The sequence below is a fragment of the Eschrichtius robustus genome, chromosome 10 (assembly GCF_028021215.1).
Source record: "Eschrichtius robustus isolate mEscRob2 chromosome 10, mEscRob2.pri, whole genome shotgun sequence".
Taxonomy (NCBI): Eukaryota; Metazoa; Chordata; class Mammalia; order Artiodactyla; family Eschrichtiidae; genus Eschrichtius; species Eschrichtius robustus.
In genome coordinates this window covers 66,134,142-66,161,928 of record NC_090833.1, presented here as the reverse complement: position 1 = coordinate 66,161,928, position 27,787 = coordinate 66,134,142, and the positions used below count along the sequence as shown (strand labels likewise).

The following is a 27,787-nucleotide window of genomic DNA, read 5'->3' as shown; positions in this document are numbered from 1 at the left end:
TTAAAAGGTCACCCACCTTATGCTCTTGCTTGGTAAATGGATTGATTACTGTGCTTTGGCATTTGAAATAATGTGGCTGGCTCCTTTTAACGAGAAGGATTGAGAGGCACTCCTTCCTTAAAGGGGTCCTTCCCATGCCGTCTGGGAAGGGGAGGTGGCCTCGATTTGGGGGGATGCCTTACCTTTGGCACAGCTTCGGACAAGTCTTGGGTTACTCCTGCACCTCTCTGCTTGGTCACCAAAGTAGGGGACAGTCGTGCAAACCATTCTTCCCAGGATGGAAGCTGCTTCTGTGAAATAACCAGAATTTAGGCTTCATCTTGTCTTACTTCTTGCCTAATGAGGAGCATTTCTTCATAAAGTGCTGAAAGGTTTATAAATCTCCTTGCATCTCATTCTAAATCCCTTCCTTATTAATGCCTTCCCTATCATATTATGTAAGTAATTGTTGTCATGAATGCCACAGGGAAATGTAGTCACATTACCACCTTTCAAATTGCCTTAGTGAAAATGAATAAAATGTATATCAATGGAATACAGAATTGCTGATTCAACATTAAGGTGAAATGAGATGAGTATTGCTTATCATTCATATGATATCAGAGGTACTTTGGCTCCTTATACAAAGTTATGTATTCTGGTAAATGTAGAATGAGCTTAGTGAAAATGTGGTTCTTTTTTACAGTGAGCTAATCCCTTATTTTCAATTAGACGATAGGTGTGTGTTCATGGGAAGAGTGTTTCTTTTCTCATTATGTTATCACAGCTGCCTAAGTAGTCTGTAAAATTTGTAAGTACAGGCAGTAAGTGGAATATCTTAATTGTTAACTGTTAGGTAAGAAAATAAAATGTTTCTGCCCAAATTGAAATGCCTTTTCATTTCCTGTTTCTCTAATATTACTAATTGCCTAACAAAATAGCTTTTATTACCATAGGCCTAATTTAATTGGGGGGAAAAAAAAACATAACACATGCACTCCAAAGCCTGCATAGGCTTTGATGCCATAGAAGCAAGGGTATTTTCGTCATATAATTGGCTATATCCCGCTGTTGATTTTTACTCTGAACTCCTAAATTATTTAAATGGGGTCTTCCTCGTGTCGACTGATAGTCGGTTGTGGTCGTAAGCTAATGACTACAGATGCTCATTGGATCCGTGTCTGTGAAAATTTATGTGCCTCTGTGTATGTCCCTTTCTCCCTGTTTGTATTTATATATTCACACATAGTCACAGAAACATTCACATTCATATATGAACATCTACTCGAAGTATATGGTTTCTCTCTTTGCCCCCTCCCCTTAAACCATATTTGTTTCTTGACTTTTGTGGAGGTAATTTTTTCATCACAGTAAATTGAGGAATACTTTTACTCGTGTACATGACAGAATTCACCATTGTCCATTTTAAACAATTCTCTTTGAGTTTTTCTAGTATCTTGATGAACATTATAACTGAGAGGCCTCCTTACCCCAAATTTGTTGAAGGATGTAAGGATGTCCTGGATTTTCCTGATAGAAAAATGGCAGTGGATTTAAGTCATTGTCATTTTAAAATGGACTTACTAAGTTTTAATATTTTCAAAGTAGAAGGAATTTTCAGATTTAAGCAGCAGTGAAATTCTTTAGTTGCTTTGTCGTCCGTTTAATCACTCATTTAGCATTTGTATACTGAAGACCTACTAGGTTAAAGAAGGATATTATGCTACATTGTGTCCCCGGGGGGAATATCTTATGAATTAAATGTTTTAACACCTCTAAAAGAAATTAGGTGATGTAGTAGGTTTGCCCTCCTCACTTTTAAGCATTTTTATTGAGATAGAGTTCAGGTATCATACACTCTACCCATTTAAAGTGTACAATTCAATGGATTTTAGTATATTCACAGTTATACACAACCATCATCACAGTCATTTCTGGAACATTTTCATCACCTCAAAAAGAAACCGCTAACTACTCCTTATCTTTACAGATTTCTGGGTTCTGCACATTTCATATGAATAGACTTATATAATTTAGGATCTCTTGTGTCTGGCTTCTTTTACTCAGCGTAATGTTTTCAAGGTTCATCCATATTGTAGTAATATCAAGTGTTCATTCCTTTTTATTAGCCAAATAATATTCCACTATGTAAATATACCATACTGTGTTTATCCATTTGCCAGGTGATGAGGGTGGGGTAGAGAACTACACCTTTTAAGAGAAAATTAAAATGAAGTTTTAAGTCTTCTGATTTTTAGCAGTAACTGATGTTTAAAGGCTACCTTTTCACAGTGAATCTCTTTCAGGTATTTTGGATGTGCTTATTGTGAAGATAATATTTCCTTGGTCAGTAATGTTGTTCTTACGATGTCTTGTTGGAGTCTGGCTGTTTTGAATTGCCCAGCTTTCTGTCTTGACCTTGTTGTCCACTGTTTATATCAGTGGCATCAGGACCTGGTAGTGAGTCTGGACTGACCATGTCTTCTCAAATCTTCTGACTCAGCCGCCAGATCTAATTGATGAAAAGACATCAAGAAATTTCAGAGCACATAAGTACAACAAAATCATCACTTTTATCAGGTTGCTATTTCTTCATATGACATTAAAAAACAATTAGACACATTTTAAGGAACCTTTTATAGAAAGGTTAATAAATTTTTCGATTTCTAATTTATCTTACCACAAACTAAGATATATACTTTTGCTGGCCCATTGTGTGAATTTTTAAGGGGTTTGGTTAAGCAGACAGTAATTTCATTGCTTCTCATTTGCTGCTGTTACTGTTACGAGTAGTGGCATTTACATTGCAGTTTAATACTCTGTGAGCCCTTTACTTTTACTCTCTACTCTATAATCACTGATAATCACTTCTTGTCAATTCTGTGAACATTGTCCAAACTCAGATCTATACGTTTCCTTGCATAAATACAGAAAACATACCCGCCTTACTGCAACTATAGGTTTATATTAATAGTCTCAGAGTCAGAGTTAGATAAGACTCTTTTAGGTTGTTATAAAATTTCTTTGTAGGATATTTAAAACCAGGGGTCTCAGTGTTTTATGTCTATCCAACTCACGTCTTCTTGTCTTGTTTTGATACCTGATTGTAAAACCCGGCAGCACAACAGGTGGATATGGATATACCTTTCCTTTCGGCCTGTATGTGTTTTGTAGTCAAGTAAAAGCAAATTTCTCTTGTAGTTGTCTGGTAAGCTCAGAAGTTATCCACCATGCCAAAAAATTTTTTTCTTTGCTTAAGTTGCATCATGACTTCGGCAAATTTAAGACACTGTTCTTCTACAAAGACAATATCGTATAGATTTTCCAAGTCTCAGCTAAAACTCAGAGTACTTCTTTTGGAAGTTGTTTCTTTTCCATTAGTTTTATGGATCAGCCATGTGAAAATGGAAGAGAAAAAACTGTCCTGAAAATTATACAGGGAGCTGTTTCCTTACTTAATAAATCACCATTCCTATCATGTGAGTTCTTTAGAATCTCTGTGGCAATGCTTGAAGTACGGTCTTAGGTACTTTATACACAAGATGTATAAATGTGTGTGGCAGTCCATCTTTTTTTGGTCACATACAAGATTACTCTCTTCATCCATAATGCTTAGTAGCTGTTACTTTGTAATTACTGCAGTGTATTCTGAGACAATCCTAGAAGAATTAGTTTCCAGATTCATTATGGATAATTTTCCAGATTTTTTTTAAAGACAGAAGTCTTCGAAGGACAGTTTTCCTACCTAATAAAAAAGGTTTATTTGACCTTTGGCACCATACATACCTTTCCTTCTGGGACCTGTATGTACAGAGATGAATAACATATGCAGAGATGAATTAATAAGAGTTAATTATAACATGGACTACTTTGGATCTTCATGGAAGTTTGGCTGAGTTTACCTATTTATCACACCTACATGTGATTTCCAAAGTAGAAAATTCGTTTTATTAAGAAATTTGTTCTTGTTAAAAAATAAGAAAGGCAAATAAGAATGGTCACTGATAACCATTATAGCCAATTAATTTGTACACCTAGATTGTACCACCTAAGTTTCTGGAAGAAACTGGTGGGACAGATGGATGCTGTATTAATGATTGGCTTTTTCAGTAATTCAGTTTTAGTGTAGGTTATGTTCTTAACTCTTAAACATTTTTAAATGATTCAAGTAGAATTTCATAATCCAAGTTGTAAATCTTGGTATCCTCCCCAGAAATGAATAAGGAGAAAGCAGATTTAAGAAGGATTTTTAGTTATATATGGGATATTTGGCCAGGTTAATGAACACTTGAGGGGATCTCCTGGCAAATAGTTTTCTTTGTGTGGAAGACAAAACCCAGAACTGAAATTAGTCTTATTTTTAATGGGGTTTTGGGAAGGGAGGTTCTCTTTCTATGATTGTTCCTTCAGAATATGTCTTATGTTTCTATATGCCCCATGGCCTTATTTTGCCTTTTGTTGTTTTGTATTAATAGGTAACTTCTGTAAGTGTTCCCAAAGAAGGAACAGCTAACAGGAGATGTATTAATTAGCCTTGTGTATAGTTCTTTTGTGATATACGCTAAATATTAGCTGAAGCCACAATCTGTGCTTTTCTGAGAAATATCATTTGGTGAGAAGATTGATGTTCAGTTCACATTAACTTGCAGAGTTCAAGCCAGCTACGAGCAAAATGAAGCTTAAAGACTCTTCAGTTTTAGTGATAACAGAATCTGTTATTTGAATAGGGCTTTGGTACTCATCCAGAATACTCGCAAATGCACTCTTACTTAATATTCAAATATAAGTGTCACTGACTGAACCTTGATTAAATATTTTTATACTAAATTGGTTTACTTTATGAATTCTAGATATACTTTTGGATATGAATATTCATAATTTACTGGTTTTAACTGTATCTCTTCTTTTTCTATAGGTAATGGAAATAAACTGATAAGTAATTGGGAAATCCACCCTATCATTTAAGAGATGTGTAACACCTAAATAAACATTTTTGAACCCCAGTATTAAAACAGAAATCATAATCCCTGTCGTGCCCAATTTAGAGGATTATAGTATGAAGAATATGGCATCATATATGTCAAAGTATTCATTTATTCATTAAGACTAAATATGTGTTAAGCATTTTACAAGGTGTTGGAAAAAATACATTGGGAAGAATCATAAGGGAAAAATAATTCAAATGTAATATGTGGAAAGTTTCTTGAGGTCATAAATGTTTTCCATCTTTTGAGCTTTTGCTATCACTAGACACAATGTCACATGCTTTATATTCATTATTTCATTTGAGTCTTTTGACACTGTTGTGATGTTATTGCTACCATCATTTTACAGATGGGAAAGAGGCTCGGAAGACTCATGCATTCTTTAAGTGCCTTTTAAGCACCTATTATTTGTCGTTATATTTACACTGTAAGCCCAACAATATGTCACTCTGCCTTCAAGGAGCTTAAATTCTACTGGGAAAGACAGACTTTAATCAAATAGTCACACAGATATAGGTATATATATATATAGATATATATATAGATATATATATATATATATATATAGATATATATATATATATATAGATATATATATATAATGAATAAGTATAGATAAATATAATATTCACAACTGTGATAAGTGCTGTGACAGAAAGATCCCGTGGGGGCAGCTGCCCTGGGGAATGGAAGTAGTATTTGAGTTGAAAGCTTGAAAGATGAGCAGGAGTTAACAATACACAGTGGGGGGGTGGGGGTGGGCAGATGGAGGGGCTCTGCCCCATGGCTGCCTGTGAGTGGATGGAGAGCTCACACAGACCTGGAATCTGATTCCTGTGACTTCAGGGCAAGGTCCTGAATTAGCTCCATCTCAGTTTCCTCCTTTGTGAAATAAAGGGAATAATAGTACTGACCTCGTGGTATTTTCTGAGGGAGAGCTAATGTTTGTAAAGTGTTAAGCACAGTATCTGGAAAATGGCAAATATCCAGTAAATCTAGCTATTATTAATAATAGGTAATAGTTTACTGTTGTAGATAAATTTTTAAATCCTACCTTTGGTAGTAGATAAATTTTTAAATCCTACCTTTGGTAGAAGAAAAGACAGGGGCATAAAGAGGGAGAAATGGTGCTTCCCAAACCTGTTCAAGGGCTTCCTTCTGTTCTTAGGGTCTCTCCTCTGAACCCACTGCCCATGAGCTCTGACTGTCAAATCCTTGAGCACAGGGACGCTGCCATCCAGTTCTGCCACTGAACACAGTACTTGGCTCCACAGTGATGGGCTTTGCCTAGCGATGATATTTGAAGCTGTAGGAGGGGATGAAATTGCCAAATTAAAGAACGAGGAGCCCGGCCGTGGGAAACACCTGTATTTATTTACAGTGGCGAGAGAGTGAGAAGCTGCTGCCAATAAACTAGGATAGTTGGTCTCTACAGCCCAGGAATGAAGGAGAGTTAGTGCCTTAAGTTGCCTCGGGGTCTAGGAGAACAAGGAGGCTAGAAAAGGGGACCAGATGTGATGAGAACATTCCTCTTGGAGGCAGCGGTTTCAGGACTGTGTGGGGCAGAATCCAGATTGCACAGTTAAAATGTAGGTGGAAGCAGTGGGTGGTGGGTGCATGGATTTTCCTTTCAAGAAATCTATGGTAAAGCTAAGCAGAGGAATCATTACTGTAAATAAGTTGCAGGCTTAAGAAAATTTGTTCTTGTTCTTGGGGTGTTGGAAAAGCTTATCCTACTGAAATGGAGGAAAGAGTTTCAGGCACTCGCTGAAGTGGGGTTCTGGAGGTGTGGAGGGGTTGCTAGCCTGAGTTGGCCAGACCTGCATAAGGGTCCTGCATCTATAGGTGGGAATATCCTGATCAAATTGTCTGCTCTTTTCCTGGTGTCCGCCTTCTGTCACCTCGTTATCGCCGCTGTATTTTCTGTAGTCGTGAATGCCCAGCAGTGGGTGGGAAGCACTCGTATACTAGCTACGTGAAGAAATGGATGTGCTCACCAAAATGAAAGCTTCACCATCTCTGCTCTTCCCAGCTCTCTCCTTGTAAAGTGTGTACGTTTTTGAGGCTTAACTGGCTTTGATAGTTTTATGATAATTTATTTTTTTGAAGTGTGGGTGAGTTGGCAAGTGATCACATTGGTTCTGTTTTGTTGTGAATAAATAGTATGTCAAACTTTTATGCCGTTTCAAAAATGTTATTTAGAATAAAACTTCCTTTGAAGCCACAATAGTCTCATACTCAAAATATTTATTTAGACCATATTGTTTAAATATATATAATTCCCTTAAGGAACAATTGTAGTCTATATAAATCTGAATTGAAAACAAATAGACCTTCTGGAAGTCATAGAAATACAAAATGGATATTCCAGTGCTCAAGTGTTTGTATATAAAAGGAGCTGAGGTGTTCCAGTGTTTGTATGTTTAGGTACAAAAAGGGTAAAATTATGAAAAAGGAAAAGGATGATGATCTGAAAAATTTAATTCCCAAATGTGCCAGATGTATAAAGTTATTTAGGAAGAGAAGAATATTTGAATCATAAACTAGTTCTCAGTAAATGAATGAATAGTTCAATCAGTAAATAAATAAATATACATAAAATAAAGCAAATCTACAGTCTCTTAATTTGTTTTGTCCTGAATATAGCTATAATTAAAATCGACAAAAGTATGTTTTAAACACAATGTAAAGTGAGGCTATTTTTGTTAAATAACTCAAATCAAAATGATCAAATTAATGATTTAAAATATGTATGTTTTTTGTACTGGAGTTAACATGTAGTCCTTGAGAGATAGTCATTGTTAGTTTTGATCATTCCTTAGTTTGGTAAAGCAGAGGCGACTTTTTTTTCCTTAGTGTTTATGAAAGATTCTGTTATCGCACTTCAGATTATATAAATATTTTAATGTCAACGTGGTTGCTGCATCTGAATTTATAATTGGATAGTTTGTAAGGTGCCTTGTTTTTAGTAGAAACACTGCCCTCTAAACTGTTGTTGTTTTGTTTTGTGTTACCACAGTACAATCAAATTGTGAGTTCATTAATGAACACGCCATTTGAAGAAGCTCTGGAATGTTCTGACGTATTGCTCAGTCAGTGAAACTATTGAAGTTGACACAAGAAATTTGGGGAGGAACATTTCCGCTTCTAACCTTCAACTACATATATTATTCTTGCGTAGTCAGCATTTCCTTTGCTGCCCCTATTTCTTACTACTATTTCCTTTAATCACTAATACATACAGCAAAGTTTTACAACCTCCTAATATGTAATTGGACTATTGACATTGAAAGAAAGGCCCTGAAATATCAGGCAGATGATACACCTGAGTGTTTTTCTTGCAGTAATAGAGGAGCAAACTAGGGTTGGAGGTGAAGCAAGAGAGGAGTCTAGGCAAGGACTCTATTGGAAACTGAACAGGGACCTATAGATTGGATGTTCATTAACAAAGGAGAAATATTTCAAACTCGCCTGATCTGAAGCACGGGAGCAGTCAAAGCCCATTCAGTCTTACTCTCTGTAAATGGAGTTTGTCCCAACCATGTTAACAGTGTCTAAAATACTGTCTGTTACTAATGAGACAGTTTATATAAAAATCCAGCTGGTTCCAGGAATATGAGCGTCTGGAGCTGTGTGAGTGAGAGTAGCTTTCAGGCCCAGCACTGCAGTTTCAGGTAGCCCCGTACCTCTCCCCCACCCCACCCCCCAAATCAGTAATTATTGATTGCATCTACAGCTGTAGAGAGGTCTTTTCCTGGCCGTTCAGGTAGTTACAGGAGATGGTTAATCTGTGAACGATCGGACTAAATCCCTTCTGTCTTCAGAACTACGATGCCAGTTAGAACTAAATGTATGAGATAAATTTATTAACTGTAGTCTAGGAGCATAGGTCGGCTTTAGCACCGTTCTTAAGCATAGGTTCTTAATCTATCAAAAGTTACACTTCATTAATGCTAATTTTCTATGGATTCACTTTATAATGTAAACCGGGGAGATGATTTTTTAAAGTGCTTGTAAAGAAGTGAAAGGTTTTTGAGTGTGTCTTTCAGTTTTGTAAGATATAGGTGAGTTGTTCCAAGTATCAAATATTCACATAAATGTCTTTTCCTGTTCTACATCTGATCTAAAAACAATGTAAACTTAATCTCTTACATCACCATTAAAAAAATAAAAATGGGGGTTGTTTTGCGTTTTTCAAAATAGGAATGAAAATGGACTTGATATATCAAGGGGGAAACAAACAAGGAATTGGGAAGTGACAAATGATGCCAGAAATATGCCAGGTCTTATTGGGCCAACAGGAATGTCTCTCAAAATGTGTCTGAAAGATTAATAAAGCATTTAAATGAAACACTGCAGAAGAAAAGTAATATTCTAATAATATTACCTGTATATCATGTTTTACTTGGAACAACATTTCGTTTGAACATTATTGTATGAGAGTGTATATTTTTTGCACTGTTGCCAGGTGGATGAACTTAAATGTGCCTATTTGGTAGCAGCAATATTTTTTTCTCTTTCGGGTCCCTGGTGTTTCAGATCCAGCATGTTGTAGAGTATGTAATCCTTTACTCTTATACTACTCTGTCTATGCTTCTAATTTAAAGCTTACCTATGAATGGCATGAAACATTCTATTAGTGAATCAGTATTGTTTTCTAATATGTTTTGGTAAGAGATTTTGATGGTTTCAAAATTTATTTTTAAAACTCTCCAGGCCCCTAAAGCCGTTAAAAATGGGAAGTGGGTGGTATTATTAAAATGGTGAAGAAATATGGTACCTTTGAACAGATGCTGATCTTTTTTCCTCCTCTCCTTTTCAGGCCATCCGCTGCACACTGGTGAACTGCACGTGTGAATGTTTCCAGCCGGGGAAGATTAACCTGAGGACTTGCGATCAGTGTAAACATGGCTGGGTGGCACATGGTGAGGAAAATCTGGACTTTTCTTCCCGTTCTTGTTATGTTCGTGTGAGCGTGCCTTAATTTTTTTTTTTTTTAGAGCCGTCACTGGCCTGGAGCAGAGAGGGGTCAGCTGTGCTCCAAGTGTTAGTTCCCGTGCAGCCTGCAGCTCCCAAATTGCATTTTCTCGGCTCCAAGAAGTAAGGCCAGGCGGGCAGCTCTCAGCAGCAGGGCGAGATGTTTATAGGACAGTTGGGTTCTGAGTGAACATAGCAGCAGCCAGCAAGCACCAGGCCCGATGGAAACTCAAACATACCACAGTTGGCCTTTCAGGGCCTGGACCTCAGAGGGAAGCTGGCAGATCCTCTTTGCTTGAGGAGAACTCCTCCATGACTACTCACCCTTGTCATCTGCGTTCGGGGCAGAGTTTATCCTCCCAGATGTTAAATTTTGTATGGTCTAAGGTGGGTGAGAGAGTGAACGGGAACATTATTTGGCTGGTATCTGAAAAAAAATAATCTGTAAATACCACCTTTCAGCGTGCCCGGGGATTGGAGGAGGCTGGCCCCGGTGGAGGGTGAGCTCTGCATAGGTGTGTGTTCGGGGCGAGGGTGACCGGGGGCCGAGGCGGGGAGGGTGGGGGCGCTTTGCCAGATGCACAGGGCTGTCCCATCCGCGGGCCTTGACCGAGCATTGAACGTGTTCTTCTGTCTGGTTTATGTTTTTTACGTTGAGGCGAAGGGAGACTTGCAAATAAGCAGAGACTTTAAATTAGTTTTCTTCACTTCCTAGACTGTTATAACTTTAAAAGATAGGTAATGTTTATAGAAGAAATCCTGGCTTGAGATTTTTTTGACAGCCTGGGGGATTGGCTCTTAAGTGGACATATTCTTCATTCCCAAGCAGTGCCAAATATCCAGTGGGTTGTATTTTTTTAAATGTCATGTTATTCTAGCAAGATCAGAGGGAACGACACCGGGCCATGCCTTGAGATGCATTTAATTTATCATGTGTCTTGCTTGTTGGGGCATGTATGTTGGTGTTACGGGGCCATTTCAGCCCTGTTTCTGTGAGGGAGAGAGAAGAGGTTTATCGAGTGGTATGGGGGGAGCACACTGGAAGGCGTGTGCCTGGCACACAGAGCCACAATCCTCCAGTGCCTCCAGGGATGGAACTTGTTCCTGCTTTATTAACAAGGCCAAAATCTGTAACAACTCTCAGTCCAGTTTTGAACAACACTTGAGCTGCTGTTGCTTTTGTGGTCTATGCAAGTGACTATGTTCGATGATTTCTTCTCCCTTCCTACATTAGTTTGCTAGGGCTGCCGTAACAAAATGCCACCAACTGGGTGGCTTAAACATCCGAAATTTATTTTCTCATGGTTCTGAAGGTCAGAAGTCCCATAGCAGGGTGGTTTCATTCTGAGGCCTCTCTTACTGGCTTGCAGATGGCTGCCCTCTCGCTGTGTCCTCACATGATCTTTGCTCTATGAGGCACACCCCTGGTGTCTCTGTGCACCCAGATTCCTCTTCTTATAAGGACACCAGTCAGATTGGATGAGGGGCCACCCTAAGGGCCTCATTTTAATTTAATCACCTCTTGAAAGGCCCTCTCTCCAAATACAGTCACATTCTGAAGGACTGGGGATGAAGGCTTCAACAGATGAATTGGGGGGGGGGGGAACACAATTCAGTTTCTAACACTTCCCAAGTATCCTTCTTTCCCTCAGTAAGTATTGGCTCTGCCAGATAATAGCTTATGTCCCAAGCCCATCAAGGATCCTGGAGGCAGTGTGGGGTCAAATTCTGGCTCTACAACTTTGATGACATGTCGCTCAGCACCTCTGCATCTGAGCTTTCTTATCTGTAATCTACCTTGTAAGATTATTGTGAGCATTGATGATAAACTATATGAAGTCTTTAAAATAAATTATACATGTTAAAAGCAACAAACTGGACAACACATGAGCAATAAGGGGGGTGGGGAGGATCCAGTCATTAAACAAAGGACTTTTCATTCATTCCCTCTCATTTTTTCCAAAGCCATCTTGTGTTACCATCATCTGTCTACTGTGGTAGCCTTGTGAGTATAAAAGTTTACTGTGTCACCAGTTTATTTTATCTGTCTAACTTCCACGTGCATATTACATTAGTAGTGTAATGGGGGGAAAAAGCAATATTTCTTCCTTCTTGAACAACATAAATTATCCCCGGCCAGTGGTTGTTTCTAAGATTTTCTGAGGGATGTGGTTTTTTCCCCAAACTTGAATAAGGTATTTCTGTTACATCAGACTCGGCTGTTCCTACCGTGTCATTAGAAATTCTGTGTTTCTGGTATATTAATTGCGAAGTTTCTCAGATCTAACTTTTCCTCACCACTACTGTCACCTTGACCTCTTTTCCCCCACAAGAGCGACGTTATCTGTATACAACTCAAAATATGTACACGCCGATATACAGATCTTACTCTTCCCCCATTCAGTAGGACAAATGTGACAGTGAGGGTCCGGCTCCTAGCTTTTGAGTTGGCAGTGGGATGAGAGCACCCACTCTTTTTGCCCTTAGCATTTCAACTAATTGCTTCACTCTCTCCCCCTGCACAGAAAACCCTGAAATCGTGTCTCCACTTATTTCTGCTCAGAGGTGAGATACAGCAGTCTTCCTGGCTGCCTTACTCAGTACAGTATCCTATGTGTGGGACAAGGAGAAAGTGACTTGTTTTTTCTACTGTGTGATTTTTTCTGTGAAAGTAGATGGAACAGCAAGCAGTAAGACTACCAAAATACATCTCATGGAATCATTTCATCATAGCACTGAACACACTCTACCTGTAATTGTACCATAAAAAGTTAATATTTGCCATTAGAAATAACTAAATGCCAAAATCAGGGGTTCTCTACAAAAAGATGAATTTTTAGAAATTTGCTGGCCTCTCTTGAATTAACGTCTTACTATATCTTCTTTGTTATCAGCATCTTCAGTTTCTTCATAAGATGTAGGATTTCATGGGTTATTATATATTTATTCATACACACACAGTCTCACACAGTCACTTCATAGCCTTATAGATTGCTTCTTAAATCTGCTTGAATTGTTAACAGTAGTTGCTTTACAAAAATCTTAAGATGTTTTAAAAAATGAAAAGGAGTAATTAATTCATCATACTGTAACACCTGAATTTTGCAATTACTCACTGGGCCGTGGTGCTGTTCACAAATTACTTCCTTGAAATCTTAGCACCATTGAGATAAAGAGGGGGGAACCCAAAAATGACTCCTTGATTACCAGTAGGTATTTCCCACTGAATTAATAAAGGATTTCCTGCTCTTTTTCCCCATTAAGGAATTTCAGCTCTTGCACTTTGAAAGCAGGGCTTTATTGAATTTAAGATTATTTAAAACAAGCTCTTTGGGGATATAGGATGTCCATGCCAACAGCGTATAATAACCTTGAGTTTCTAATTTTGTCATATTTCACAGTCTTCAGTTAAAGGACTCCAGCATACTGCCACTTAATTCACTTAACAACTGTATTTTTTTTCCTTCCTCTGTTTGCATTGTCTTTTCTATGCTTTTCCTTCATTTACCTAAAATTATCGGAGTGAGTCTTGAAAACATTAAAAAAAAACACATTTCCTGCAAGTTTAATTTTTCTTGGTTCAACATTGCCAAAATAAGGTATCAGCGTAAGAGCAGTAATGGGCTTCTTTACTGGTGACAAAACGTTTGTGTCCATAGACATTCAGTAGGTGGCATTTTGACCCTTTCCCACCATACTAGGGTAGTAATTCTACTGTTCACAGAATTGAAGCTTCAGCCAAAGATTTTACACAGCCTTACAAATTAGCAAATCTTACTAGTATACTGAGTTGTGGGCAAGGAGGGGTGGGAGGAAGTGTACTTTGTAGCTACTCATCATTCTCGTCTGAGGAACCTGCTTCCAGTGAGAAGTATAACTAATCGGACTCTCTTGCCTTTGTGATAAGCTGGAGGCAGGGTGTAAAGGGCGAGGGCTACTGTACTAAACCATCTTTATTATTTGTTGTTTGCAAGTTAGTTTTAATGTCTATAGTCTAGATGATGACTTTATTTCTAAACCAATAAGATGAATCAAGTAGTACAAGTGTTAAAAAGTAAACTATATTCTAAATGATTTTCAGAAACATTTAATGATAATCCAGGACAACTGGAAAATTACTGTTTAAAAAAAAATGATGGGATATATTTGCTTTGATAGAAGATGTGGGCAGATTTTAGAAAGGTAATTTATTTAGAATTTTTTTCCTTGGCTGGCTCAGTAATTTTTACTTCTGACGAAGCCCACTTGTTAAAACTCCTTTAAAAAAAATCCATTGTTTCTTGGGATGTCCAGTAAGCATTTGTCAAGGATAGAGGCTTGATGAATAAAAAATATATTACATAGGTTAATGAACCCCACGGTAGCTTTCTTGGTGCAAATTATTTTCTTTATAGAATACTTTGACTTTAAATACTTTAATTATTTACTCAGCAAGCCAGCTGTTTTCCTGCCAGTGTTCAAACTATTCAGATTTTTTAAATGTAAAATGAGCAGGCTTGGCCTGTCATCTGGATCATCAATGAAGAGATATTGATTAAACATACATCATCTGTAAAGTGTTGTACCAGGTATGCTTTGGTTCTTCAGTTCTGTGCCACAGGAAATGGTGAGCAGTATAAAGTTAATTTAGTGTCATCTACCAACCAGCTTTATGGTTTAATGTACTGTAAGACTTAATATTCATATAATCCATTAATTTCAAGCCTTTCTTTTTTGTAATTCACTGGAAGTAATTTTTCTCTTTTTTCTCGGCATCGTTGAATTTGAATTCCCAGCTCTTTACTTGATATGTCCTATCAGAGCAGGGGTATTTATAGAGACACTCACCCGAATAGAAAATATAGGACATCCCATTAAATTTGAATTTCAGGTAAACAGTGAATAATTTTCTAGTATAAACATGTACCTTGCAAATTTAGCTGAGTAGTCCTGTGTTTTTATGTGCTAAATCTGGCACGCTTATACCTAAAAGAAAACCCTAGTTAGGCTTAATTTGCATAATTAAGTCCTAAATCAGGGCCATCGGTTCTGAGCATTCTATAATCAAAAACCTTTTGATTATGTCCATCCTACATTTAGAAACACGAGATCGCAGTATTCTGTTTACAGATTCCTGAGATTTGTTGGCTGCTCGGTACTTTGTAAGGATTTAAGCAGGGTGGATCAAAACCAGTAATTTTTCATTTTATCCCATGAAAGGTCACATGTCTTTATTATTTGTCCCAGGCTGTGCTCTTCTTATGAATTGTCTAAACATCTGTGAAAGTAGTTTATCCCCAACTGGTAGTTCTGTAATATTCTCCCTGACAAGTCCAAGAGCCAGTGTAACTAAGTATACGATTTCCTTTTCCATCCTCTTTTCTTTGCTAGTCTTCTCCTCTTCCCAACCCCAATAGAAGTCTTTTATCGAAAGCAATAAAGCATGGCATTTCTCTGACATCATGCTCATTCTGAGTAACACAGCAGCAGTTTCTATATGATCATTTGTAAATTTGTCAAGCATAAGAGAGGAGGGTGAATAAAACGGAGTGTCCTCTGGCAAAGGAAAATAATGCTCGCAGATATTAACCTGCAAGAAAGCTCTGCCTCCCTCTTACCGACCCGGAGACTGTCCTAACAAGAGTGAATTTTGCTTTGGGAGAGAATTGTTGCAGAGGGGTATTTAGGATTAGATGAAAAAATGTAAGCAAGGTCCTAGCTGGAAACCTCAGCGCAGGGAAATAAATGCAGGCTTCGACGTGGCAAAGTAAGAACCTGATCCTTTGGGAAGAGGTAGGTGGCCATCATGCTCCTAGGGCTTTGCTTAGAAACACGAGGATAGAAACCCCACAGTCCTCTTCCCCTGGTGCACTGGTTTGGAAAAGGTGGGAGTTAATGCAGTATCTGCTTAAAAGAATGTGTCTTTCTAGAAGACTTAGTTCTTCCCGGTTGTGACACTGAAACCTGGCTTGCCTAGCTGCAGAATTCTCTTTTAGTCAGGGAAACCAACTTCTAGCTGCCTCCTGGCTCTGGGGGGGCCAGGAGGGTCCTGCTCTCTCCATGGACAAAGTCCTTGAACATCTCTCCACTTATTTTTATTTTAGAGAGCAAGCACAAGGCCACTTTCCTGCCTGGCACAAGAGCCTTCTTTGCTTGACCTGAGGGCACCGTGCCCTCTTCTGCTTCTCTCCCTTACTCCCTGATCACAGCTGATAAGCTTGAAAGGGAGGACATCCTCACAAATGTGACGGTTTGCTGCTTCATTCATGGCATTAACTATATTCTTATTGTGTCCCTGAGCTGCTTGTTTTGATTTGTTTCTCAGTCTGCCCACCTTTGGGACGGTGCTTTGAGCTCCCTAAATTTTTTTTTTTTTAATCACCGCGCAAACAGTGCCTCCCCTTCAAAGTCCTGGGCTTTCTGCCTGTTAGCTCCCCAGATGTTGTTTTCTAGCTCCATCTTGTTCAGATGGAAACATAAGGCGGATCTGGTAAATCCTGGCCTGTAAAGTGTACAGTGCCGGTCCCCTGCTAAGGACTTTCTAGGGAGGATCTTGAGATTGAAACCTACAGAGCTGGAGCCCCAGAGTCTGAAGAAGCTTCAGGTACACAAATGGGAGGCGTGAGAGAAAATGAGGTAAAAGTGCAGCTCTGTGTAGGTTCACATCCTGCCTCTACCACCTGCCATCAGTAGAACCTTGGCCAGGTTACATAACCTCTCTATTCTCATCTGTGAAATGTAGATAACGATCGTGCCTAGTTTGCAGGGTTCTTTCTGGCATTAAATGAGATAATCTACTTAATAAGTGTTAGTTGTTATTTCTAAATTCTTACAGAAGTAAAGCTTCAACCTTGAGAACATGACAGACACGTTTTATCGTGGTTGAAATGGTTAAAAGTTGGGCGTGTTCAGGCCAGTGGTCGAATCCCATCTCAGTCTCTAGTTAGTTAACCCCAGTTCTTTTATCTGCAAGCTCAAATAATAATAGGAATGTACCTGAATAGCACAGTGAAGTTTTGAGGAGGATTAAATGAAGAAGTGGACTGAATATTAATTATACTCTCTAGAGCCTCATGAATTTCTTCAGTGCCCAGTGCTGGAGTGAGGTCACCAGTTCCGTTGGCTGTGAGGCCAGCTGTTCCCAGGGTGATCTTGTTTTCCCCAGCAAATCCGGTTTAGCTTCATACCTTCCATCTCCCCTAAAATGTCATGTGAGCCCATATTTGAATAGAAATCCAAAATGCTTTTTTTCCCCCAAAAGTCACATTTTAAGAAGTGCACATCAGTTGAGATGAATTGTAGGATTGTTTATCTGTTGAAAATCCAAAACCCAGAAGTAAACGAATTTTAGACAGGGTGAAGGCTACTTTTGCCTATTTTCACACGTGTATTCTTGCCTGTGAAGTGCTTTGATGGGCTAACCACTTTATCATTTTATTGCACTTTATTACATCATAAATTTTTATATCTTGCTAACGATGCTACAGGAAGCTTAATTGTTTATAGGAACATCTTAGTTAACTGGAGTTCACCAGGTTAAGCAGAACACAAATTGAAGGGGTTATACATGACACATACTCAGCTCCTCTCGTTTTACTCAGGATGCTCTGTTCAGATAATGGGGAGATGCTGCTGGGTCATGAGGACCCAGGATGCCTCAGCAGTACTCTCAACCATTCTTCCTCCTATTGTGTCATAGTGATGACTTCTTCTAAGTGTGGGTCCCCCCATACCCCCCTCCACCCCTAAGCCCCACATTTGAAGAGTAAAATCGCTGGATGAGATGCATGTGGTATTTCAGAGAAATTCTGACTTGTATTCTGGGAGGCATAAAACGTTGTCTGGGCAACTCATTCCTTACCAGGTGTTGCCTTCTGGGAGGGTAGAAGTTTGTAACTCTTTCAGAAGCTTGAGTTAATCTGTTATGAGTGAGCAGATAGCCAAAGCATTGTATAGGAAATACTTAAAGGAGTTACTGCCGCAACTGTGTAGACTTGTAAGCAATATCTGTTAAGGGGCCCAGTAGTAAGGTCCCTCTCTCCTTGGAGCTGTTCCTTGATACACAGGGAAATCCCTCCTTTGGCCTCTTAGGTCTCCCAGCCTGGTTGTATGGTCAGGTGATTCTACAAAAGCAAGTGCAAACCCATTTAATTGGAAGGACAGCCTTGCTGGGCCTTAAGTTCAATTGGCCACAGAATGCAAAGGCAACTGTAAACCTGGCTTTCCAAAAAGGAAGCCACCATTTTGGATCTGAGCACTTGAGATGTGGTTAGTCCCAACTGAGATAAGTTGTAAGTGTAAAGTGTACACTGAAATTTAGAAATGTAATCTTAAAAAAAAAAAAAGAATGTAAAATAGCTCATTGAGGATCGTTCTTATATTGTCTACATATTGGTAAAATTTTTTATATATTGGGTTAGATAAAATACATTTTTAAAAATTAGTTTCATTGTTCATTTTTTGCTTTTTAAATGAGATTAGAGAAATTAAAAATTATGTATGTGCCTTGAATTATATTTCTATTAGGCATGGCTGTTCTAGGTCCTCAGTGTGAGATAAATGTATTTGGAGGACCGAAGCTTAGGTTAAACTGGTTTGCTGGTAGAGTAGTTAAAACTGGTGTGAGAATCCTAGAATCCCAAATTCCGGCTCCTGTCCTTCCTTCACTCAGTCCTTCGTGCTTTCACACCTGCTGCGCTATTGATCATGTCTGCTCTTTCCTCTGCCCTGGTCATCAGGGAAGCTGGACCTGTTCGCCCCCAGGAGCAATTAAGTATTACCTTCTGTATACTCTCATCATACTTCACTGAGACCAGGAGGGTAGTTTCTGTAATACTGAGCCCTCCACTAGCTTTGGACCTCAGGAAAAGCACTTCTTCATCTCTGGGTGCTGATACCCATTGTAGCATCTCCCACCTGAGGGAGCACATGGAACAAAGGCTTATGGGAACCTCCTACGTGTATCTAAAAGTCTCTGATTCCTAATTGTCAGTTTCTTTTCCAGCAGCCTCTTCCCATTTTAAGTAGTAAGCATAGCCTGCAACCCCACTGCCTTTAGTCCTGTTTCTGCATTTCTCTTTTTCAGCCCTCACTCTTTTTTCATCTCTGCTGTTTCCCCCTGTGTCTTCGGACAACAAAACAAGTGAAAGGTAGGTGGAAGGTTTTAATAGCCTAACCAACCAAGAAGTAAATTTTAGAGAAGTTAAATTTGTTTGATCATTAACAGATGTTGTCATTTTTGTTTTATTGAGAAGATGTGGTCTTGAGTGAAATATTTTTCACTTCTGTTTAGTAGTTCTTCAGTACTCCTTTGCCTGCAAAAATCTGAGGGTAAGAAATTCCCCCCTCCCTCCTTTTGGCTATTCACGTTTTCCACTATCAGTAAAAATTTAAAAACAAATCAACCTCTCACATAAAAGAAAACACCTGTTTGGCATGGAGAAATTGGCCAGGGAGGTCTTTTTCCTGACAGGCCAAAAGCGGACCATCACAGGGCCCCTTATAAAAAAAAAAAAAAAAAAAAAAAAGTCATTTTTTTCCTTTATTTCATGTGAGCATTGGCAGAAACTCTGACAAGCAGTTCTTCATATTTTATTATGTTCTTGTCTGCAGAATCTCTGTCAGGCAAAAACCTTGTCAGCGGAAAACCTGTCGTAGGATCAGAGGAGACAAAAACAGGTGTCACCATAGGCAGTCAAAACTGAAGGAAAAAAGAGATTAGGCTAAAGAGAGAGAGGCAGACAATTACATTAATGCCATTGCTTTTATCTTATAGATGTGTGTTATTATCTCGGGGTGCTGAGTGCGCAATTGCCTCAAAGAAAAGTAGACAGGAGACAAGGGGAAACTTGATAGTTATTAGCTGAAGAGGCAGTGTGTCAAAGCTGGATGGGGTTCAAAGTTTTGCAAAGGAAAAAAACTGCAGGCAGCCAGCAACGGCTGTGTGGTTCTGCTTTCGGCTACATAACCCTAGTAGCAGTCTAACATTTCGACTTGGAAACAGATCATAGAGAGAAAAATTAATGAAAGATCTCATTTGGAGGTTTTGGGGGTAACATTTGTCCTACAGACCATGCAACTGAATCATAATAGTTTCTCTCATAAAATCTTGCCTCAATGTGAGACACGAAGACAGGCATTTGTCATTTCAGCTGTGTTGTTTGGATATGTTTAAAACACCTATTATCAACACACTTTTAATTTAAAAAAGCTATTAAGAAACCCTTTTACTAAGTGTGAACATCTGTATGTGCAAGCTGTAAATTAGGAGATCACATATGTGTGCCTCAGTCAGAGACTAAATGAACTTGGCAAGTGTTTTCTATTACTGGTTTTTAAGTACAGTAAAATATCTACAGGAACAATGGCTACATTTTAAAATTTGGATTTTTTTTTTTATTGTGCCTGTTGGTCCTGATTAATAGAACTTGTCTTCTAATCATAAATTAGGGTAATTATCATTATCAAATGGGTAACCAGAATTCAGAGAGCTAACCAGTATCTGCCCCCTCTTTGTTCACATCATTTCAGGAGACTTCTTTTCTCAAAGTTTGAGCTTTATCAAATATTTGTGATGGTATATAATAGTTTCATTTTGGAAGTGGCTTAAACTCTGAAAGCTTTTTAGCCTTGTTGATAGCTTATAGGTGTCAAAAAACCAACTAGTAGAGAATGGGATGGTAACTTTAAGGCTTTCCTCTCTGCTCAATTGTACATCGATCATATTAATGGAAAAATCGGTAAGCGTTGCTTTAGTCCCTAACATTTTCTGATCATGCATTTCAAAATTGGTTAGTTTAGACTTTTCCTGAGACTGCCTTCTTAGCCCTTTTTTTATGAGCAAATCTTTATGTAGAGGTCTTTTATCCCACCAGTCATAGATGCAAAGCAGTTTGATACTTGTTATATGCATTAAGCAAATCCAGCAATCCAGAAGAAAACACGCATCGGTGTCAAAAGTATGTGTGATAGCCCAGAGTTTTAAGGGATTACAGTGGGAGAAAAAAGATTGATTATAGATTTAGAATGAGATTTCAGGCTGACTTACTGGGAGAGGGAAGGAAAAATACTTGCGACACAAAGGTGACGTTCATTAAAAAAAAAAAAAAAGACCGAATATAATCATTTCTTTCTTTTAGGTATTTCCTACCAGGTGCTGGCTTTTTGTGTCACTGTTCTCTCTCAGTTTTGAAATACTTCTTCACTACATGTGAAAGAGTTTAAAGCACATGTTCTATCAAAAATAAATATGCCTTGCATTTATAATGTTTCCATAGTGAAATTCTGATACAGATATATGCTACTTCAAGAAAAGTCTTTAAAGTTAATAAATTGGGAGTAGAGTGATTATTCTCTTACAGAAGAATTCATTTTCTGTTTGTTGAATAGAAGGATTCACACGTTCCGTTCAAGTAGCAAATTTCGATAGTTACTTTTAAAGGGGGTATATTTTGTAGTCAGTGTACATTTAATTCATTGATCTGTGAATTATATAAAGCAAGGTTTGTGTAGTCAACTTTCAGCTCACCTTGGTGACTAGAGATTGGATAGAACAGCAGCAGGAATAATAATAATCCCCAAACCTGGTGTCAGCAAGTAGATTCAGTTAGTCAATCTCTTCCTAGACTTACTGTCAAGTTTGCAGATTGCATTTGCTCTTTCCCCTTACCACCTTCTGATGGAGATGCACATGAGGAGAGACATGCCCCCAAAAGTGGGCCATGGAAGGAAAAGGAAGGAGGAAGAGAAGTAAAACCAAGGATCTGTTTAATCTCCTTGCCAGGAGAGTGAGCTTCTGAATAACCCAGTGTTGACAGTCTACTTTTACGTGTGCCTCCGTCAGACTTTAATGATTTCCAAAGTCTGTTGTGAGGACTTTATTATGCATAAGGCCACAGGGGGGAAATGCCAGTCAGTTTGAAATATTACCTAGGTAGTCTCAAGTGGAGCTCAAATTCTACCCTGGACTAATTGTCGCTGTGTGTGTGCATATCCACACACACTCAAAGCTGCATGTCAGCCAGGGCACAATTAAAATCCGTAAGACAGTGAGAGCTCACTGGAGCTCCTTCTGTCCCCCTTTCCTCCCTACAGTGTAGGATCACATTCCTAATGGACCCTAAGGGTATTCATATACCTATCCCTCATGTATTAAGGCACAAGAAAAGAATCAGGGACCATTCACATAAGGCATATAAGATATAGTAACGTAATCAGGGTTTATGGAGGCTTGGCAGAGGTGGTTTTGTTGTTGTTGTTGTCGTTGGTGTTTTTTTTTTTTTTGACTTAAAAACACTGACACACTATTTGTTCAAGAAGAAAAATAAGCCCTTCACACATAAGGGCTGACAGATTTTATCACCAGGCTTGGGGATCAACTCTTTCAGCTACGTATCATTCCTTTTCTTCTTTCCTTAAAAAAAAATTCTAAAAGCAAGCCGTCTCTCTCTTTGGTATTAAATATCCTAATTAATTCAGCCTTGACAGTTCCAGTTAGAAAGTTATGACTTAAATGGAACATGAGTTATTTTGTACGTAATTTGCTCCCAATTACACAGTTCTCTCCCCCCAAAAGTAGTGAATAAAACGTGCAGATCTAAATATTACTTCAAGTCATAAGGACTTTTTCTCTTAGTAACAATCATGGTCCACCTTCCTGATCGATCCCCTGATTCACTAAAAAGTTTTTAATATGTCATCATTGCCATTTATTAATGTTCTCCCCCAGTGCTACGGCTTTTATTGGGAACTGGCTTACAACCTACGGGTGGGTTAAGGCTTTGCCCTGCGCCCTGATGCTCTTGCCTAGTAAGAGAGCTGAGTCTTATAATGGGAAAGGATTGATGTTATAATGATTCCAAAGGGCCCCTTTATGATGAAATTCTAAATATGCAAAATCCCATTAAACCTGTAGAAGTTCATGGGCTAGCTACCTTGAAATGACATATCATTATATTGGGTATAGTGTGCATATTATAAAGTGTGGTATAATTGGAAATTATTGGTCATATTAGCAAGAATGAAGAGCCACCCACCCTTATAAATTCAGAGGTTATGGTCTGGGTACTTGAAGTAGGAAAGGGAACAATATTCTGATTATAAGTAATCAAAACTTAAAAATCAGCCCCCAGAAATTGTCCTAATAAAATTCTGTCACTAACAACTGCTTTTATTCGACTCTTAAAGTAATCGTGGAAAGAATTCCATAAAACAACATTTAAAGACACATTGAAATGTTAACCTCTTAGAAATTAAAATAGTATTCTAGGACTCACAGCTCCTAAAAGCTGACCACTTGATGCTATTATAATTTGGAATCCTAAGGGGAGTTGGGGCAAGAGACTGGAGTTCTCGAAACAATTAGCTTTGCAATTTAAGGCTCACTTGGCTTTCTCCCAAAATGAAAGAATAAGGCTTCTTTAATTTTTTTTTTCTAAAATTGCTTCAAATTAGCATTTAAAAATTGAAAAATATCCAGGACAGGACTGGAAATTAGTGAAATAAAAGGCTTCCTTTTAGACCGTTTTCATACAAATTTTTAATTGTTTTACTCTGCAAAGTAGGTGGCTTTGAAAAATCATTTCATTTGGCTCACTTTTTATTTTATTGAATGGCTATAAGCTTCACACCACCATGCCTGAACAGCTATTCAATGGAATCCACTGGACATCAGGGCCTGAAGTATTTGAGCGTATTCCTGTGAAAACCACCTAAGTCACTTGAATTTGGCTTTTAAAGAAAGTTATGTTTAAAAAAAGTTGTGGAAAACTAAGAACTATAAACTATCACTGAGAGCCAATTTTCTAGGATCGGTGAAAAGCACTTTTATACTCCTACATTAAGAAAAAAATGTATCTGAATATGGTCTTATTTCTGTGACCTTCACAGAAAATATTGGAAGTGAAGTCTGTAGAATTACAGGTTTACATTTATTTTAATTTATTTGAAGGTTTGGGGAGTAATTCCTGTTATTAAAAATCGAAATAAAAAAATAGTTATTCACATTTCATTTAATAGATGCAAGTTCTTTTATAACCACCCCTCACACACTGCCAGTACTATTTTATACATTTGAAAACTGAATTTTATAAAGGACATTACTTTGTTCTTTAAGTTAGCAACGTAGTTAAAAGTATATATTACTTCACATTTATTCCATATTTTGCATTACATTTTATACTTATTTTACATTTACATTACACACTTACATTAATGAACCACAGAAATTCCGGCTGTTGTCTTTATGGTGATTCTGTTCTTGACAGAAATGAGTTTTCTTCACACTGACTTGTGTGTATTTTTGGGGTCTTGTGGCTTAGCCACCACTTTCCTTTGAAAAACTATAGATCCTATCAAAGTGTTTACTGAAATTATATCCAGGCCTCAATTTCTCCTTTGTTTTATAGCCTGAAAATGACCAGTTTAAACTTCTGTTTCTGGCATTGTAAAGAAATCCAGGTAAATTATGTTACCTCAGTAACCTAATTCACAGTTTAATAAGCTCTTATGGTATGAATTTTTTTTCTTTTTCTCACTAGTATCCATATTGTACAGTTAAACCCTTTTCTTTTTCCCAATAAAGTTCTGCATACTAAAAAAGAGGTTAATTTATCTGTTTGCTTTTTTTCCTTTCCTCCAGACCTTTTACAAAAGAAAAATAATCTTTTATTTGTAGATGCTCTTCTTATTGTGTTGACTGTTCTCTGACCCCTTTCCAAAGTCTATACACTTGTCCCTTGGTATCCAAGGGATTTGGTTCCAGGACCCGCACGGATATCAAAATCCATGGATGCTCAAGTTTCTTATACTAAAACGCTGTAGTATTTGCATATAACCTATGCATATCCTCCCAAATCCACCATATACGTTCATCATCTCTAGATTACTTATAATACCTAATACAATGTAAATGCTGTGTAAGTAATGTAAATGTAATGTAAATGCTATGTAAGTAGTTGTAGAACATGGCAAATTCAAGTTTTGCTTTTTTGGAACTTCATGGAATTTTTTGTTTGTGAATATTTTCCATCCACGGTCGGTTGAGCCCATGGGTCAGTACCCATGGATATGGAGGAGGACTGGCTCTACTATACCTTTTCCTATAGCTAGCAGACCATAGATCTAGCACATGGATCACAAACTTAGTGATCTGTACTATGATTCTCCTAATGTCTATTCATTATGATGTGGTCTCTGCACCCTGGTATTAAGCTTGTTTTCTTTAATACCACTAGATCTCATACTGCTTTTACCTAGAAATCCATTGGATGCCCCCAAATAATGCTTGAAGTGGTAGGAAAGGGAATAAATTATGCAACTTTAGTTAATTTCTGCTCAGCTAGCAGCCCCATCTCACTTCCTAAACTGCTGTAATTACCTACCCCCACTGTTCTCTAGAGTGTAAAGAGCAAAGCGGAGGGCTGAGAATGAGACGTGAGTGAAATTAAGAAATTGGTGGCACAGTGGAATCGAATCCTATCTTTGCACACTAGCTGTGTTCATCCACTCAACAATATGAGGGCTGAACACCCTTGATTGATTATGTTTCAGATATGGTTGCTGAAGCTCTTATGATAAAATAGGCACAGAAGCGAACCAGTAAATGGGCAACATATAGTTGGTATGTGCATGATTGGCTCACTTTAAGTGCTATCATTGTTGAGACAGTTTGCTCTTAGATGAGGGGACCTCTCCAAGTTTTATAGAAAAGGAAAACAGAACTTGTATGGAAGCTGGAAGAAAAGGGTAGTTAAAAAGGTAAAGAAAGAAAGAGGAAAGGCCCTTAATGAACAGCATTGAAAAATTGAAAATTTGAAAAATGTAGCTCAGCAGGTGGAACCCTGCTTGTCTCTCCAGCCTCATCGTATGCTGCTGTCCCTTGTTCACGTCCTAACAGAAATGGCTTTGCCTGGAACACCCCATCCCTAGCCCTGTTTAAATTATGTTCTCATGTCACATACCCAGTTTGTAATACTGTGTGTTAATGTGTATTTTTTTAAAGTCTGCTTTCCTCACTAGTTTTGTTAGAAAGGCAGTGGGCAGCTCACTTTTGTTGGAACAGAGAGCCACGTTAGAGGGTTATTAGGCTGGAAAGTAGTAAATCAGTCTTTCCAAGGTCTTCTGACCCAGGTTAAGAATTTGGGGGCTGGGAGGGTAGGGCTGGAGCATTACTGGAAACTTTTGAGCAGAAAAGAGACATATTCTAAGCAGTCTTTTGAGAATACTGACTTGAGAACTGACTCTGTTCTTTCTGTATTACACCAGAGAGAGCAGAGGCAGACCACACCACACCAGACCAGCCAGGAGTCGCTTGCAGTAGTGGACTTAGGAGAGTCTAAAAGCCTCTACTGAAGTGGTAGAAGTTAGGCCAGAGAGGAGGGTTAGATCCAGGGGAACTGCAGTGGAGACATTTATGGGGACTAGGTAGTCAGAGATAATTTTGAGTGTTCATGCTATATAAAGTTCAGTGAGAAAAACAACAACAAGATAGAAATTTGTAACTAGTGTGTGACCCTTAACTACATAAAATTATGGACTGAAGAAAAGTAGATGCAGCTACATCAACATGTAGACAATAGTGCCTTTGGTTGGTGGGATTATGTATGACTGTCTTCCGTTTGTTTTTCTTTTTCTCAAATTTATATTTTTTCAATGAGCATCTATGACATATTCAGTCAAAAAAATCACAACAAAAAAGATTTGATTTCAAGCATTTTGGCCTAGTTTCTTGGGCTTACCTTTCACAGCAGTAGGGGTCACAAGTACATGTTTGGAGTTGAGGGCACAGAGTTTGGGTAGAACTCAACTTACAGGTTAGGGATGGCCGGTGTAGTATAGGAGTAGTTGGATTCCTAGAGGCAGATGATCACAGGTGGGCAGCTGGAGAGGCAGCTCCTCTGGAATCCTGATGGGTCACCTGCATCTCAGTTGATTTCCTGTCCAAATCCTCCAAACTTGAAAATCTCAGTCATCCTGTAACCCTGACTCATCTTCACTCCAAGCATCTATTTTCTTCCCCATACTTGTTAGCTTGGTCTTGATTCTTTGTTCTCCTTTTCTTTCTCCTTGTACTAAGGTAGTGGTCTTCATGCTATTGTCTTGCCTGCCCCCAAAAGAATTTTGAAAACAAAGTTCCATCCTAACATTTTCATATGCTAAGTAACTTGCTAAGGTCATGCAGCACGTTGGTGGCAGAGCTAGCATTTGAACCCTTGGAGTCTGGCCCTAGAATTTCTGTCCTCAATCTGGAGGATAGCAAGCGCTCTTGAAACACACTGGGAACTTTAAATCATTGTTCTAAGTCGTTATTTTTTCTCCTTAACTCTTGTTTAACTCTTGTTTCCAGTTCACTGTCCCCAAATAACATTACCACAAATGAAATCATACGTTCATTGGAAAGTCTTTTATCATTGATGTCTGCAAGGAAAATTAAGAAAATAAGATAATATATCCATAAATGGAAATTTTATTGTTTAATTTTGATCAAGAGGAATAAGATCAAAGCAATATAAATATTACAGGTTTTCATAATTTTTCTTCCTAGATTAGTTCATGTATCAATAAATGATTAATACTTATCTTAAGAAAGAGGAAAGGTACACTATCGGTTCCTTCCCCATTTTTGCAGATCTAAGTGCTCAGACACCTGTTCACATGAATAGGTGGGACTAGGAACTTTATCACATTGTCATTCGGTTCTTAGAAATCATTTCAGATTATGTGCCAACAATTACACAGTGATCAGTTAGTTTCTCTTTGCTTCATCCACCTTATTACCCAGATGTTGTTAGAGTCATTTACTTTCTCAATTTCTGGAGAAAGACATTAACAAGACATAGCAAATGCCAATTTATAAACTTAGCTATTAG

General features: G+C 38.2%; 1 protein-coding gene across 12 annotated transcripts in view; it reads left to right on the top strand.

The window, feature by feature from the left end:
* Window positions 1-27,787, top strand: part of BNC2 (basonuclin zinc finger protein 2) — a 414,209-nt gene that overhangs the window by 255,338 nt on the left and 131,084 nt on the right. For all 12 annotated transcript variants that reach the window (XM_068552671.1, XM_068552670.1, XM_068552668.1 and 9 more), the window contains one exon: window positions 9,787-9,889. In XM_068552671.1, the coding sequence (XP_068408772.1) occupies window positions 9,787-9,889 (103 nt within the window). The remainder of the gene's footprint in view (window positions 1-9,786; window positions 9,890-27,787) is intronic.